Source organism: Chelonia mydas, chromosome 7 (assembly GCF_015237465.2).
Source record: "Chelonia mydas isolate rCheMyd1 chromosome 7, rCheMyd1.pri.v2, whole genome shotgun sequence".
Classification (NCBI taxonomy): domain Eukaryota; kingdom Metazoa; phylum Chordata; order Testudines; family Cheloniidae; genus Chelonia; species Chelonia mydas.
The window spans coordinates 109,481,799-109,500,471 of NC_057853.1; the positions used below are offsets into that span (position 1 = coordinate 109,481,799).

The window sequence follows — 18,673 nt, forward strand, 5'->3', positions numbered from 1 at the left end:
CTTTAAAGGAACTTCTGAAGTAACTTGGGAACTTTTTACCTCTTCCATTTTATTTTATTTTATCATTTATAAATATTTTTATTAAGGCAAAGTTACAATAACATGCTAACATACTACATCATACATTACTTACTATTATTTATTCAGGATAAATGTCAAATAATCCAGCTAAAGATTCTGGGTTGCTAGCTGGGGAGCCCTCCTTCCCTGAGAATGCTAAAATGACCAAAATTCTGAATAACTATCCTCTTTTTGGCTCTTTTCTTGTGTACATACTTGATGTGAAAGCTTTTCCATTACAAGGACAGTCCATATTGTACTACAGTACAATTCCATAGGAGGAGAAGTCACATTTTTTGATCAAGTGCAATACAAAGTCTTGCTGGTAACAATAAAAAAGTTATCATTCTGTTTAAAATGTAGATCCTTTACTGGAGCATGAAGTAAGCAGGTCAGGGGATCTCTAAGAAGCTGGCATTGGGGCATAAGATGAATCTCTTTAATAATTTCTTTTCAAAACCATCTAATTCCTGAAGTCAGTGGGAACTGCTGAATGCTCAGCATTTTTGAAAATCAAGCCACCCACTTTGGTAACCAAATATGGACTTAGGAACATGTGGTTGGGGTCCTGGTTTTGAAAGGTTTAGCTTGTGTTCTCCATTCATTGTATAAATTGGAGGACTTCTCGACCTTGCCTGCTGCTGCAGGTAAAATTCATCCTTTGGACTTCAGCTTCTCTCTCCATTTTGATATGCACACTCTGCTTCCACTATGGGAAAGACAGTTTTGCTGCTGAATATAGTTTTTTCCTTTTGTGTGAAAATTAGTAAAACTGTTTTATTTATATTTGCCCAACGTTTTTAGGCATTCACTTTCCATGTGAAACTTTTCACATAGCTCTTGATACATGTTAACAGCTTTGTTGTATAATGAAATGTCAGTTTTGCCAACAAGCCGTCTTTGGAATGTCATTGTAGCATTAAAATATTTGTTTGGAAATTTCAAAATAGTACAGCTCAGAGCTGGCCCTGTAGTTACATTTTATAGCAAATATGGTTGTCTAGATACAAAAAGTCAAAGAACAATAGGATAGTATCTGGCATAGTCACATAAGACATAATTAGATTATTAGAATGCACTGTCTTAAGATGTCTATTACTAAATTGAAATCCAATTATAGTTTTATGGCATTACTGAAAAATGTTTGGATATTTTGCTTGTCTTTGTGAAAGATCATTTCCTTTTAGTATCTGCTCCACTCATATCAGACTAATTTTTCCAAACAAATTTGACCTTAGTTATCTTGGAATCGGCCTTATGTTAAATAAAACATATTTTAATTTTTCATATCCACTACTAAGTATGTTTCTTAGCATTTGAAAGATCGCATGAGAAAATAATTTACAAAATAATCCTTTTAATTATAAACATTTGTACATATAATATAGTTATGCCATCTTAATAAAATAAGAACATATTCTGTTTCACTGGTGTAAATCTGGTGAAATTCAGTTGAGCTCAGTGGAGTTCTGTGGATTTACGCCACTGTAAGTGAGAGAAGAATTTGATCCCCGATGTTCATATATAGTGAACATTAAGCTAGCTTGTCTAGAAAAAAATATTTGGGGCCAAATTCTGGTCTCAGTTGAAGTCCATGGAGTTATTCCAGATTTACACTGAGAGCAGATCTGGCCCCTACTTTACAGTAATGGGCACCACTACAGATATAAAGCTGTTGTTAGTGTGCAAAGAGAAGGGCTTAGGTATTTCCTGTACTCCTGCCGTGAGGATTCAAATGCTAAGTTTAAATAATGTATGAACCTCAGATTTTTATAATTGATCATTGTATGATTTATACAGAGTAATTAGAATTAGGTTGAGAGAGAATTTTCAAAAGCCAGTTTCCTGTTAGCCAAAGCCATTAAATAACAGTAAGCTGCCAAAACAAAAATTAGGTGGGAACATAGCCACAAAGTTCAGAGTGTCTGCCCTGTATCTGATTTATAACAATCCTCGTTACATCAACGTTTACAATACCTTCTTATTTGTAACCATAAGGACTGCTTGACTAAATCTAAAGTTTATTTTTCATGTGATTGTTTAAAATCTAATCAAACGTAACTGAAAAACTGCAAAGATTTAGTGTATAACAAAAGTAAAAGGTGCAGAAGGTTGAAAAGGTTAATTAAAAATATAATGATTGCATTTGCGGAGAGAGAACTATTAATTACTTCACATCATGTGACTTGGAAACCGTTGATGATAGATATAAATTTTCAGTGGTGTAATATGGTCTGTGTTTTTTTTTAAAGCATACCTGTAACAGGAAAGGATAGGTATGGTTCATAGCTGATCTTGGAACCAATTTTGGTTAGGGTTCATTTTTTAAAGAATTAGCAAGGATTTAGCCCCATATTTAGAAGAGCCTACTCAAGTGTTACAGCAACAAAATTCCCACTGAAGTGAATGGGAGCTTTGATTGAAAAAGGATGTCAGGATTTGGCTCTTCGATTTTTCTAGTCTTCCAATTTTGCCCCAGAGGAGGTTTGCTTACAGCTTAATGCTTAATGGGGTTGTAGATATGGGAGAAAAAGGGGCAGTAGAAAATTCATCATTATGTAATATAATCTCTCTGAAACAGTGTATCTGATCAACAAAGTGAATTCTCATGTGTCAACAAGCACATTTAAATGTAATTTTTACCACGTCACTGGAAAAAGGAAAAAGAAGCTTGAAGGATCATTTACAAGGGTCACAACCTTGTATTATCTGATTTGCTATTATATTCATGCATGCTTTATTGGATTGGAACATAAATTTGAAAAATAGTGAAATCAAAAAGGATTGCAATACTAGAGCAAAGAGCTGGAAGCTTTTTCCTGTTTTATTTTGCTGGGGCAGCACTTTAGAGCGAGCCCATTATAAGAGAGAGAACAGTAGTTATGTTAACATGGTAATTAATCAAGGCTGAGGAAAAGAGGAAACAAGTTGTGAATTCAATTCTGCAGTAATAAAAAGAAATGTTGAAAGTTACCCTGTAAATTGGCAAGACTTTGGTAAATGGTCTCGCACTGTGTCTTGTGAACTTTGTGTGCAGTAAATCTCTTATCATGCAGACGATGTACACTGTAATATTTTCACATTTTGTTCTGTATAACTGCATGCACAATTTCAGTCTTAATTCTGTCCACTTAGTATCTGACTAAATCAAATAATATATTGAATGGAATAGCTGGGCAGCATATGCAGTAACATCGGGTCACTTTGAATAGTCCAGGGGAAATTAAGTAGAAGAGCTCAGCTGAAGCCTTGGGTCTGAGCATTCCACACCACAAAACCAGCCCCTGATTCAGTACAGTGCATGATTGTATATGGAATGACCGGAGATCTCTTCTCCAGAGGGATTTATTTTGTATAAGGTCCTTCTGATGCATAATTCATTCCAGATGCTAGTGTTGTGTTACACATTAGGAGGAACTTCACATCCTAAATCCCTCTAGGTTAGGGTTGAAATCATTGGTGCGATACGTGAGAAACCGTGACTGGATCAGTTAGCAGCTTCTACAAGTTTCTTTGTTTAGCAACTTCTAACTCTGGGCAGGTCTACACTACAGAATTACTTTGGGGTAACTATGTTGCTGGGGGGGTGCAAAAAAATCCACACCCTGAGCAATGTAGTTATACTGACCTAAATACCAGTGTAGACAGCTTTATGTTGGCAGGAGAGCTTCTCTCACTGACATAGGTACCACTTTTCGCGGAGGTGGCTTAAGTACGCTGATGGGAGAGCTCTCTTCCATCAGCGTAGAGTGTCTTCATTAAAGCGCTGCAGCTATACCGATGCAGCGTTTTAAGTGTAGAGCTGCCCTTTATCACTGTATTTCTCCCTCTCTGTATAAGACACCTTGGGGGAAAGAGGTAAAACTAGGAATAATGGGCCAAATTCTTCTTTCAGTTACTTGGGTGTAAATCCAGACTAATTTCTAGTGAAACTAATGGATTTAACCAAGCTTTGACTAAAGTCAAAATTTGGTTCAAAACCTGTATTCTTCAATAGTGCAAAGAGAATTATGTTTCCATATAAGCCTTCATTCTGTTCATAGCAGGGACTAAAAGGTGATCGTGCTCCAATAGAAATATGAACAAAGGCTTTATGGACTTGTCCCAAATCTTTCAGGACAGTGGGAATTTTTGCATTGACTTTAATTGGAGTACAGTCAAGACCTAAATGAGCACAGGTAACTTTTAAGCATTAGCTATGTTGGGATTCCTCCCCAGACCTTTTCCACTTGGCATATCCAGAATACTTCATCCGGTTCTGGGAGAACACTTTATCCAGTTTCTGTAATCCAATAAATCAGTTCCACGTTGGATTTGTCGCTGAGATTCTTTGACATACAGTCAAACTACTCTTGAGTTTATCAGGTTCAAGTGTAGGGGATGGGTACAGGGTACAAATCCAAAGTACAAAATCATTAATCAGCTTATATACACATTGTAAAACAAACTGCCGCATGCGCCTTCGACTCCACATCATGTCTTGCACTCTGTGATTGGCTCATTAGGTTTTGTAGCCAAGCCCCATTCTAGAGCATGAGCTGTTCATGTGTTGCGTTACATTCTAGCCACAGATGCAAGCTATCACATATTGCTTACCATCCTATAATCCCTTTTTTCTACTAGCTACATCTTTTACAAATTTATAGGGCTACAAAGCTATTATAAATTCATGCCTTGTTCATTATTCTGGGCCAAGCACATGAAACAGACTTAAAAACTATATTCAACTTCATTGTGCAGTGATAAGTCTCCAGACCCTTGTTTCCTCTGCTTCCTTACCCTCCAGATTGCAGGCTAAAACAAAGGGGGCATTATGTAGACCATGGGCATAGCCGGTGTTGCCAACTCTTACAGTTTTAACATGAGTCTGGTGACATTTGGTGCTTTTCTTAAAGCCCAGCTCCTAGAGACCAGTGATTGTGTGAGAATCTCAGCTTTATTTTTTTAAGGTAAGTTTCTAGCCCTCAGGGTTGCAGATAAAGCGTGAAAATATGACCTGCATGTGTATCTAAAGGCTGAGAAACGAGAAGACAAATAGAATCCCAAAATTCTAACATCCCATGATTTTTAAAGCCAGTCTCATGATTTTTGGAGACTTGACCCAGTATTTCTGCGCACTTGGGATTGGCAGTACATTATGTCCGAAGAGATGAGGGTTTATTTGCCACCCTTGCATGCCACTGACAAGTGTCCCTTCACACTCCCTTCTCCGTCCTTATTCCTTCTACAAAATATGAGTAAATTGGTGCTGCGGTAGCAGCACCTTAATTAATGCAGGATCAGATTCTGCTCCTTTACTTATCCTGCTGGACAGTTTCAACCTTTGGCTTCTACATGCAGAGCTGTGCCACTCTTCTATGCAGGAACAAGCCCAGGGTAGTCACCAATAACATTTCACAATGTTCCCTTTCACCTAATTAACATTTACCGCAAAGATCGCAGTATTCCCTGTGCTAAGTACACTGAATAGCCTCATAATGCTAATTACTTGCAAAGAGCAATTGTAATTTTAATGGCAACCACTGTAAATTGCTGTTTATGTACTGTAAGAAAATTAAAATCTAAGTTTTGTTTATTCTAAAATTAATTTTGACACTTAGATTATCTGTTTTTTGCAAAACACATCTATCAAAGGCAGGGAAATGATCTCAAATGTCCTTTGAGTTTGGTGGCAAAAATTTTAATAAGGGGCTCCCGGGATCTACGGAGCGCCTCTTCAAGCACATCACTGAGTTAATGGGCATTCTAGAGTCAACACCTTCCTGGACAGCCACAAAGCTTCACTATGCGCAGACTGAAAACTAGATGCAAGAAGGATGAAAGACGGACAACATAGGGAAAAGGGAAGGATTTTCTGGCCCGAGTCTGTGATACCTGTAATAATGATAAAGAAAGTAAGATGTAAACTATTTGTCTTTTAAACCTAAAATGTATTACATAGTTAATATCCGACAAGAGTCAGATTACTGCTTGTCTTCATAATTTGCATTTCATAAAACAGAGACTAGCTGAAATTGTGGCCTTAAATGTTACTACCATGCAAATAAACTGCAAGAACTTTTAAGTAAGTACTGTGCTAACTGTTTGTACCTACCAAAGGAGTTAAGAATAATTACATGATACTTTCACAATGTAGAATAACACATAAGTAGGCTCAGTTTGTAAATTTTAAATTAAATATACATGATTTAAAGGCTCAGGAAAATCTGGCATTCATGAGCATGTTTGATTTATATGTTCATATTCAATGCAAACACTGTTGATTCTGATTGCATACCAGTGTATGACTCTAGTGTAAGTATTCATTTCAAAAAAGTTGACTATGTACAATATTGTGATAAATATACTGTAGCTGGGTTCACAAGTAGCAAAATAGAAAGGGCAAAAGGCAATTGGCAAAATTCAGACTGTTGCAGCCTTAAAGTAAAAAAGTAATCTCTGTGCTATATTGAGAGGTGACACAGAGTAGCGTAAGTTACATGTTGGATATAAAATGTATAATGCATATGAGTGAGTGTAAATATCACAGTAGCTTTCTGAACAATTTCTGCCAAGTGCGACTTTCACTCAGCATAACTTTCACCACCGTTTTATTATCACTGCATTTGGCTTATGTATTTTAAGAAAATCATTAAAAATGTCACTTTTGATTTTTTTTTTGTCCCCCGAGGTCCTAATCTTTAAAGCACTTTTTAATTTCATAGCAGCATTTACCATATTTTGGACCCTTAATAAAATCATATACATGATTGTAAACAAAGATGTGAACATACTGCTCGATTGTATCTTGCTTATTTTTAAATCATTCTTTAGACTGTAGTGAATTATATGTTTGTGTTGGCATGTATCAGTTCAGAACTCATCCACAAATTCATACCAACTGCTTATCCTAAGACATCCTAATTTAAACAGTTTGGTATAACATTTGCCTTCCAGGGACAAATAAGCATGTAATTACTCTGTAATCACATCGTAATTAGTATGTACTATGCATATATTGCATAATTATATGCCCTACAGATGATGTGGTAATTATACTTGGATTTAGCATATAATTCTATATGCAGTATCACAGAGAAAAAACTTTGAGTTTAGAGTAAAGGTTATAATTATATGCTAATGTAGTACAACATTTTAACATTATTATAATGTTAAGATTATCCAAAAACCAAACATTTGAAAGCGATGAAAATCGTTCTTATAGTTAGACATGCAACCTGAACTCTGTGGTGCTGGCTACTATCTCCTCCATGGCAACATTGGCATATTTTGGTTTAGTATCTGTTCCGAGGACTTTGGAATAATTAAAATTATGTCCTTTTAATTAAAATATTATATATTCTATGGACCTGTCACAACTTGCTTCATCTGCATATGGAATTAGCTTTTCAAAAAACTATAATCTCTTGCTATTTATATAATTTTATGGCCCCATCCCCGTAGTATCTGAGCACCTTAAAAACATTAGTTTATCCTCACATATCCATCAGATAGGGAGCTATGTTATCCCCATTTTACAGATGGGAAAGTGAGACACACAAAGATTTAGGTGCCTTGCCCAAGGTCTCACTATAAGCCTGTCAGAAAGTTGGGAGTCAACTTCAGATCTCCTAAGACCCAGTCCAGTATCAAACAAAAAACCTCCCTTCCTCTCTGAACTAAGTATACATGGTCTGGTGTAATATGATTTGAGTGATAGGGCCTGATTCTAATCTCACTTGCACTAGATCAACACTCTTGTGTTTCCAGTGAGTGTAAGTCAGATCAGAATCAGGCTAGTGATGCTGAAGGCCAATTTCCAGTCCAGTGGTATAAATCCAGAATAATTCCAATGAAATCACTGCAGTTCTGGATTTACACTACTGTAAGGGAGATCTGAAGTTGGTCTCTGTGGTCTGTATCTTGAGTTATGTCTTGACTATACGATCTCTCATCTAGATCTAGTGTTTAAACTTCGGACATTGAATGTAAGACCTGATTGGTCCCTCTGGTTTATAGTGGAATGTTGTATCTGTCCAGGTTTTGTATTTTATGAGGAGGATAAGACACAAACAATTGTGATCTATTTACTAAATAGGAAAGTGGGATGAAGAAAGGCTTGGAATGTGCAATGTAAATTATTCTTCTGTGACTACAACATATAGCTGGACTGAAAATAGATCAAGTGTTTGCTACTTTTGTGTTGGATCAGGCTTCAGAGATGTAGGTATGGGAGATTGTAGTGTAATGCGTTGTTTATTTGAATCATACTGCCACTGAGTGACTGACCCTATAAAGGCTGATGAGTCTCAGCCCCACTTGTGCCACAGTCAACGCTCCTCCCCTGGTGCGGGGAAATGAAGAGGGTCATAAAAACAACAAAGAGTCTGGTGACACCTTAAAGACTAACAGATTTATTTGGGCATAAACTGGTAAAAAACAACAACACTTCTTCAGGTGCCACCAGACTCCTTGTTGTTTATGTGGATACAGACTAACACAACTACCCCCTGAAGAGGGTCATGTGACCCAATCATGCATTTGGAGTAGAAAAGGCTCTGATAGAGGAGAGATTTCAGCAGCAGCCTGGAGAAGGCTGCTGTGGGTTTCAGGAGCAGGAAGGCTCCTCTTCCAAAGTGGAATGAAAGCAAATTCGTAAATATCAAAATCCCAGAATTTTGGCCCGCTCTACCTCGGAGTAGCTTGAAAGACTCCAGGCAGTAAGACCCTGGGAGGGGCTTGATGAAGAAGGAAAGGATGAATATATGAACTTTTGAGTATTTTATTCTGGAACTACGTATGGTAATAAACCAGTCCAAGCTATTGCCTACAAGAAGGCCTTTGTGAATTACTGAGGAGCCCTGAAACTGAGGCAGGGATGCTGCAGGCCACCCCAAGCTCTGGATGCAGCGACCCTATTAAAGTTTAAGAACTTGCAACATTGTTTTGCTGTTCATGCTTGCAATTGAAATGATGCATAATGGGGAGTTATGACTGTTTCTTGGATCTGCAATGTTGGGTGGGTCCTGACTATTTATGGCAATTAAAATTATTTGTCGACCCCTAACTCCAATTTTCTTCTTTGTCGAATGGTTGGGTTTTTGAAAATTTTAATATTCAGATAAATTCTACTAAATTTGCATAATTCCTTACAACTTTCACACTTACCTTAATGAAGTTTTTAGTCTGTACTTTTCCATAGCTTTGTATCCTTGTGTTAGCCTTTAACGCTGATTGTAACCTCCATAGACTTTGTAAGGTTCAGGGTGCACCTATGGTCCTTTTAAGATTATCTTGCTTGTCCTGTAGAGGTGAGCATGGAGTTTACAAGATATGTAGGATGGGCTTACAGAGCTCATACGTGGTTCACTGCACATGCTAACCTTTCAAGTTCTGTGGACTGTGTACCTTGTAAACAATGTATTAGTAAGCATGTAGTCTGTAAATTCTGCAGAATGAGCATATAAACTTTTTACAGGTTGGGAAGTATGGTGGTTGATATGGTTATTGAATGGTATTTATAGAGTTTTTGGAGAACTGACTAAACAGGAACCTGTGTCTTCACTGTCTTCTTTCACAGTCGACAGTTTTTCCATGTTGCAACTCCATTGATTTTAATGGAGTTACACCAGGGATTAATTAGCCCAATATGCATTTACTGTATTTGTTTTACAAGGAAGATAAAGTGCAATGCTACTGACTTTAGTCATCCTTCATTTTCCACCATTATAATTTTAACATATGCTCATGCACTTTCTCTCTCATTGAATTATGAGCCAAAGAAGCATAAGAGGTGGACACGTTTTCTGGCAGCCAAGATTTCTTAGCTGACAAATATATGCTCAAGGTCTCATTAACTGTGAAATAGAGACAAACATTGTAACGCAATATAAACCTGATATATTTCTTATTTTTTACAGTGGAGCCAGCACTTTCAAAGGGGAACAATTGTTTGGATGCAGCAAAAGCCTGTAACCTAAATGATACCTGCAAGAAGTTCAGATCTGCTTATATAACCCCCTGCACCAGCAGTACATCTAATGAAATCTGCAACAAGAGGAAGTGTCATAAGGCTCTCCGTCTATTTTTTGACAAAGTTCCCCCAAAGCACAGCTATGGGATGCTCTTCTGCTCCTGTCGAGACATAGCCTGTACAGAAAGGAGACGGCAGACTATTGTTCCTGTGTGTTCGTATGAAGACAAGGAGAAACCAAACTGCTTGAATTTACAAGATTCCTGCAAGAAGAATTACATCTGCAGGTAAGATAGTACATGGCAGGGAAGTGATTAATGAGGTAGCAGGGAGAACCTTTGGAGCTGCTGAAATTGCCAAGACTCCAAATCAGAATTTCCACCGGGGAACAGGACAGTTGGGGCCGGGGGGTGGGGGGACTTGACATCTTCAACTGAACAACAAAAGTCTGCATCTGGTTACAGTATATGTCTTCTCAGAAACTGTAACTACTCACTACATGATGGAATGATCTTTTACCCCCCTAGGAAAGATATAAAAACAGAAAGCTGTTTCCTACAAAATTTTGTTGGAAACCTTTCCTTTACGTGTCTTCATGAAGTGATGACTTAGAATATTTTTTTCATAATTGACAAGCTGCAAGAGCTGATGGGAAATTTTAATAATAATTGAACACTCTAACACTGCTTGTGAATATTAGTGTAACTGTTAGTGGATAAAAGCCATAGCCAGGACCTTATTCACAGCCCTAGCATGCAGGTTGCTCACAGGGTTTTTCTGCACTGTCTGGGAATCCTCCCACTCAGGCTTTCAGAGCTGCAGTAGGCTTGGGACTGTTTTGTCCCACCTCAGTATCCCCACAGATATTTGTGTTTGGCTGATGTATTCATAGTTGTTGATTCACTGGTCCAGCTCCCAGCCCTCTTCCTCCTCTGTGTACCTGGGCAGTGGGTACCCCCAGAGGACATAGCTTTCCTGGGCAGAAGGGGTCCTCATGCCCTGAGCAAGCTCCCTGCACTGGTTCTGCGGCACACAGGGCCTTCTATGCCTCTAGGAAACCTCGTACTCCCAGTTACATTCTGTATGTTTATATTAGAAAGCCATTGTACTAATGCCGTATTTTAAAAGTTATAAAAGTTAGTCTCATTAATTGCCAGTGGATAGATCCCAATGTGTATTACCCAAATGTTGTGTATTAGCAATGAAAACAAACATTTTAAGAAGTCAAGGATACTGTAGTAAATTATCTGAGTGCGTTTCATATATATTTTGACTGCCCTGGAGTATATTTTGTAGAAATAATTAAGATTTAATATGATTATGGGCCTCACTATAGTATTCTACTATTAAACCTTTGGGCTGGATCCTAAAGTGTGCCTGAGCTCTGCTCTGTGCACCTGAGAAGGTGGCATAAATAGCCTTCTTCCCTCTCTGTCCTTGGGGAGGCATAGGGGCCAAATTGGAATAGCCTATGGTCTGCTCTAAGTTGTGTCAGTTGCAGTTGGAGTCATTGTGGATAGTTCTCTGAAAACATCCACTCAATGTGCAGGGGCAGTCAAAAAAGCTAACAAAATGTTGGAAATCATTAAGAAAGGGATAGGTAATAAGACAGGAAATATCATATTGCCTCTGTATACATCCATGATACGCCCCCATGAATACTGCTTGTAAATGTGGTTGCCCCAGCTCAAAAAAGATATATTGGATTTGGAAAAGGTTCAGAAAAGGGCAACAAAAATGATTAGGGGTATGGAACGGCTGCCGTATGAGGAGAAATTAATAAGACTGGGACTCTTCCACTTGGAAAAGAGACGACGAAGGGGGGGATATGATAGAGGTCTATAAAATCATGACTGGTGTGGAGAAAGTAAATAAGGAAGTTTTATTTACTCCTTCTCATAACACAAGAACTACTTCGTAGGCGGCAGGTTTAAAACAAACAAAAGGAAGTATTTCTTCACACAACGCACAGTCAGTCTGTGGAACTCCTTTCCAAAGGATGTTGTGAAGCTCAAGACTATAACAGGGTTCAAAAAAGAACTAGATAAATTCATGGAGGATAGGTCCATCAGTGGCTATTAGCCAGAATGGACAGGGATGGTGTCCCTAGCCACTGTTTGCCAGAAGCTGGAAATGGGTGATAGGGGATAGATCACTTGATGATTACCTGTTCTGTTTATTCCCTCTGGGGCACCTGGCATTGGCCACTGCTGAAAGACAGGGTACTGGGCTAGATGGACCTTTGGTCTGACCCAGTATGGCTTTCTTATGTTGTAATGCCCCCCACAGAGCCATTCCTGCAGCTCAGCGTCCCCAGAATGCTGCACACACTCTTCATCACGGGAGCAGGGAGTGAGTGGCATAGAACAGGCTACATCAGCTTTTCAACACCCAAGGATCCCTATGCAAGGAAAATCCCCAGCTGCCTGTTAAGGTAGCTTTTGGCCCCTCTGCTATACTACTGGAGCCAAGGTTCTGGCCTCTACTGGAAAATGGGGCAAGGCCACTGATTCTGAGAATTATGCTCTGTAGGGACTAATGGACTAAGAAGTAGAGAGAGTTCTCTATTCTAGTTATAATAACTATTTGCATTCAGAAAGTGCATGTTCACCAGGTTCTCAAAATGCTTTCCCAAGGTTATTTGCCCTGATTTTAACCCTGGGTAATAAGGTTATATTATACCCATTATACTGATGGATAAAATAAGAAACAGTTAAATGTCTTGCCCCAGGTTACATAGTAAATCACCAGTGGAACCAGGAACAGAATCCAAGAGTCTTGACTTTCAGGCATCACCACACAAACACATTGCTTCCCGTTAGGAATATGTACTTACAATACAGTATGTGCAAGGGGAGTGGAAGATTGTGGGGGGAAAAAAGGTTACGTTTCACTGGCCTCTAGCATATCCCATTAATGGGAGACTCAAATCCACAGACTTCTTCTTGAGCTCTTGTCACCGTTGAGTGGACAGTATCATACTTGAGTAAATGTACAGTGAACCTCTTTAAAAGTTCCACCATTTTTGATTGATTCTAGAGTTTTCAGTGACATGGTACCCATCTAGAGGAGACTAAAACTAGAAATGGTAATGTCTTTCAGAACAGTCTGAGTCCTTATGGGCATCCACTGTAATTTGCTCCACTGCCCGTATATGTTCTGTTGTACATCTTAATTTTTAATTTTGTTTTTACTATTTTGATAAGCAGAACAGTTATTTTTGTTAGGATGAAATGTCCATCTCATAAATTGATTTAGATTTGATGAGATTAATGTGGTGATTTAGTCTACCCGCCATATTGCCAGGCAGAATTGATTTTTTTATTATTATTATTTATTACTATTCATAAGCCGTCCCTGATAAATGTGATTCAAGGCTTGATCTGATTCCTGTCCTCAGGGACTTATTCCAAAGCCTCTCTTGGCAGCAACTTCCACTGCCCAAACTGTTCTCAGTTATGGGGCCAAATGCTACCCACACTTAGTCCCTGAGCTGAATGTCTCAGATAGGGGCAGGGAAGAGTTCTTTCTCCAACCCAGTGGCTTGACACTGTGCACTGCTACTATACCTTACAAGCTGGGTTTCCGTGCATCCTGTACGTTTAGGCCTGTGGATGCACATAGTCCTAGAACACCTGGCTTCCTGTCCTCTACCTCAATCCCAAGCCCCTTCTTCCTTGTGCATGGCTTCTCTAGAGTTCCATCCTGCCTGCCACACCTCCCTGAGCAGCAGAGCAATGGTATTTCCACAGTATTTTCAGCGAAGATTCCACTGCATTCAGTGCCCGTGGGGTGGATTTATCCCATAAAGATTTTCCTATTACTTACGCTGCAGCCGGGAATATTTAGTGTAAGTGCTGCCGTTACTACTTCTGTGTTTGTTGTCAGCTCTGGTCAAATGTCGTCTCAGCAGCTAAGTTGTTTAATAGTGTTTTATTTCATCAGATTTCATTAATCTTGCCCTGATTTTATGCCTTTTATATTACATCACTGCACAATCCAGCTTGGTAAAAATTGCAATTACCATTGCCCAAAGCTACAACCAGCGCTAAAATGAAAATTGATTTCTTAGCAGGTTTCCTATTCCGTTCCTTTTCATACAAATGTCAGTTCAGAAAGTTTGGGCTCTTTTCTGGCTCAGGGACCCATTGTTTCGTGGGTGTGGGTATGCAGAGGTACAGCACTAGTGTGGAGCACACTGATGGCATTGTGGGAGCATACCAACGTGCAGCAGCAATTCTGTCTCCTTTCTGGAGGTACAAAATGTCTCCTCCTTTCCCAGTTGCAGATGACCAACTGGTGAAGACAGTCATGCTTGACCCACCCTCCCAGGCGTTGTGGGGACTGATACTGACATCGTGTCATTCCCTGACCATGGACTCATGGAGAGCAATACCCAATCTTATGGCTGCTCCATATGTATGTGGTGGAGTACTCTTCTATCCCTCCTTCTCTGGCCCCTCTATACAGAGCCAGCCATAACTGTCCCCATGTCTACTGACATGGTAGTAGCAGGCTTTTTCAAGTACCTTCACATTTTTTTCTTCTCCCAGCAGACTGGGAAGAAAGGCAACAGCTCCCCACTGCTAGTGTTGAGATCCAGAAATACCCAGTCCATGTAGTGGTACCAGAGCCTAAATTAAAATAATTTAAACCCATGGCCTTTAAGCACTTGTTTCTGACTCCAAGGTTTTTTTTAGTTTTGTTTTATTTTGAAGGTAGAAGGGAAAAATAAATGAAGTAATATTTACAAGCACATATTTTAACCACAGTGAAATCCTCATTTGCGAAGAGTTGTTTATTTGCATGTATATCACGCATATCTAAGCACTTTCAGTATTATTCAGGACACTGGGGCATCCTTTTCTCAAAGGCCTCCTAAAATGCTCTCAGACTTTTTACATGGACACCATTTGTTAATACAAATGTTTGGGCCTGCAAACACTGATGCACAAAATATCTAGTTACTATACACAAATATCTATTTACATGCTTAGTTTTGGACATCTTTGAAAATTTCACCCTAGCTATACAGAACACTGAATCTGTCATAAAAACAGGATAAGTACAGAAAACAACTGGGCCAAACTACAGATACTGTCAACCCATTACTGAGATGATAGGTTAATTAACTTAATTTCCTTCTTCATTGTTCAGAAATGTACATAATCAGCTAGACAAAATAAACTTTTGAACCATGGAAAGAGGGACCAGAAATGTCAGTAAATGCAGATAAGTTTGGTTTATGTAAAGAATCCTAATTTTCGGTAAATGGCCATGATGTCTTAAAAAAAATGATCAGGATATCAAATAATTTTTTTTGTTACCACCTACCTAACTGCTACCTCTCCTTGCACTACAGCTCATGTACAAGTTTGAAACCCAGTCTTTCAGGCATGCATTAAAAATGTTAATACTAAAAATGAGCATTGATAACTTCTTATTATTCATGTTGATAAACAGATCTTCTAAAGACAGTCATCATGCTGTCTGAAGCTGTCTAAAACAGTGTGTGGTCCTGGCACAGTTAAAACGTCAAAGGAACCCTATTTTATGACTGCTTGAATCAAAAATTGAAACTAGTATGTTTTAGGACATCATTTTGCTTAGCCAAGAACGGCCATACTGGGTCAGACCAAAGGTTGATATAGCCCCGTATCCTGTCAGCTGACAGTGGCCAATGCCAGTGCCCCAGAGGGAATGAAAAGAACAGGCAATCAGCAAGTGATTCATCCCCTGTCGCCCATTCCCAGCTTCTGCCAAACAGGCTAGGGACACCAACCCTGCCCATCCTGGCTAATAGCCATTGATGGTAGGGTTGCCAGGTGTCTGGTTTTGAACTGGAACACCCAGTTGAAGGTTCCCTGGCGGCTCCAGTCAGCACTGCCGACTGGGCCATTAAAAGTGCAGTTGGCGGTGCTGCAGGTCTAAAGCAGGCTAATGCCTATCTGTCCTGGCACCATGCTGTGCCCTGAAAGCAGCCAGCAGGTCCGGCTCCTAGGCAGGGGGGCCACAGGGCTCCACGCACTGCCCCCGCCCTGAGTTCCGGCTCCGCACTCCCATTGGCTGGGAACTGTGGTCAGTGGGAGCTGGGGGGCAGTGCCTGCAGGGGTTGGGGAGAGAAGCAGTGTCTGTGGGCAAGTGCAGCGCGCGGAGCCTCCTCCTCCCTCCCGCCTAGGAGCTGGAACTGCTGACCGCTTCCAGGGCACAGCGTGGTGCCAGGACAGGCAGGGAGCCTGCCTTAGACCTGCTGCGCCACTGACCAGGAGCTGCCCGAGATAAGCCTGCGCCCCAAACCCCTACCTCAACCCGCAGCACCCTCTCACATGCCAAATCCCTCTGCCCCACAACCCCTACTGCACCCCAACCTCCTCATCCCCTGCCGCACCCAAGAGCCCTCACCCACTCCCACACCCCAACCCCCTGCCCCAGCCCAGTGAACGTGAGTGAGGGTGTGGGAGAGTGAACCACTAAGGGAGGGGGAATACAGTGAATGGAGGGCGGGGAAGGGGCGGGGCTAGGGTATTTGGTTTTGTGCAATTAGAAAGTTGGCAACCCTAGTTGATGGACCTGTCCTCCATGAATTTATTTAGTTCTAGCTGAAGGACGCTATGCCACATTTCTGCTGCAGTTATAATCTACAGTATCTCAAGACATTGTTTTCCTTATTTAATGAAAGTGTCTCTATTACTTGGGCTTTTTGAATAATATAGGTTTTGATTAGGTGCACCTTCCAAATCATTAATAAGGTTCTAAGCAGAGTACAAGTGAATTGGACACATAATTTATTAAAAGAACAGAAAAGTCGCACAATATTAATCCATTCATACTGTACAATAAAGATCTGAAGAGAATTGGGAATATAGTAGAACAAAATAAGTCAACTCTTGTTAAAATAAGAATGTAATTAAAAAATGTAAATTTCTTATCCTCTACACCTACCATACTCAAAATGGTCAAAGAAAGCAGTTTGGCTGATTTTTAATTGGAAGCAGCCAAAAAATAATTCTTGACTTGTTTCAGAAACCAGATGCTTTTTTTCCCCCCTTAAAATAAATGAATTATACATCATATTTAAAGATCAGGTTTTGCAGTATTGTAATTAGCACCTCAGTGGTGATTAGGACTATTTGGTGTTATAAAAAATAAAATAGCCAAGTAATTTATATGCCCATGCAGCACCTAATTTAAACAGTATTTTTCCCCGATATGCATTGCATATTGTGGTACCATTTTAGTGACTATAAACAAATGTCCCATTGCATATCTATGGACTGGTCCTTTCACATATAGGAAAAACTTTCCTCTCTGAACTCGCCTGTGTGGAACAGCTTCAGAATATGCAATAAAAATATGCAGAGAGGATCAGAGAAGAGAAATATTTCCTAAATGTATAGTATATCTACACCATGTCCATGCACAATAAATATTTTCTGGCTTTCATATATTTGGTGCAAGATATACTAATGGGGCTTGATGCTCAGACATCTGCTCCCGGCTGTAGATGAACACACCTGCACGCACTGTTTGGTGTATAATGTCTGCAGTTGCAGGTCACGATTCTGTGGTGTAGAAGCACGAGTCTTAAAATTTTGGTTTCAACAACCCATTCATGCAAATTAAATTTTGCATGTGACAGCTCTGTGATCTGTACACACAAGCATACAAATTTTAACTGCAGATGTGCAAGTGTGTGTTTGTGTGTGCGTGTTCGCATGCATAAAACTGTGCACACAAAATGGAGTCTGGAATCACTAAAAATCAGATGTTATATTTCTTAGAAGTCTGAAAAAGTTAACACAGACTGTAATGATTATTTTTAAGTCCTTTACAGACTTAAGAAGTATTATTTACCCAATAAAGGAGCTACTACATCTATACCCAGCTTCTACAAGACATGTGCAAAACTGCAAGTGCATTTTGCATACACTGTCTGAAAATGTGGGCTTTAATATGTAAAGTGACATTGAGGGTTTGTTTCTGTAGTACTTGGTATTCCAGTAATCTGAGCGATCCCAGTGCGTATGAAAGGATCAGACATTTAGCAAACTAGGAAATTTCCTGCAGACCATGTCCCCTCATGAATATGGTGCCCTGGGCAGCATTGTCTTCTAGTGGCTTCTTAAGCACCGTGGAGATGTTTGTGTGTAGACGTTATGGTGGTAGGGAATCTTTAGTTCCATCCTGTCCCTTTTATTCTCCTGGTGCCAGGGTAATGGAGTCTAGCAGCTTGAGCGTTCTTAGGGTACAGCTTTAATGAGAATCAGGGATGTGCGCTCTGGTGGATTTTGATAGCTTCAGGGGAGGGAAAAAGGGGTGCTTATTCTTTCCTCATATTTTCTGTGCTTTAGAAGCAAAATGGAAAAATGAAAGAATCTGTTTCTTTCTCAGTTCTCCTACCCTTTTTCTTTCTTCTTCCCTTTCTAGATTTCCCCATAACTATTAAGCCGCCTCATATCTCACCATTGCTATCTCTCTGCCACGTTATTCATTCTCTCGTATTCACTCTCAAGTCCTCCCCCAGCTGTACACCATTTCCTGTATTTTCTTTTCGCCCTCCCCCAGAATCCTGCCAAGTCCATCCCTCACTTATAGTGGAGGGGAGGAGAGCAGAATCATGGATGTCAGCATCCCGTCTGGGCTGGTATCCCATGGGTGCAG

General features: G+C 39.8%; 1 protein-coding gene across 1 annotated transcript in view; it reads left to right on the forward strand.

Moving 5' to 3' along the window:
* GFRA1 (GDNF family receptor alpha 1) overlaps positions 1 to 18,673 on the forward strand; it is a 189,175-nt gene that overhangs the window by 108,221 nt on the left and 62,281 nt on the right. Inside the window, exon 5 of the mRNA XM_007056322.4 lies at positions 9,960 to 10,299. Coding sequence (XP_007056384.2) covers positions 9,960 to 10,299 — 340 coding nt within the window. The remainder of the gene's footprint in view (positions 1 to 9,959; positions 10,300 to 18,673) is intronic.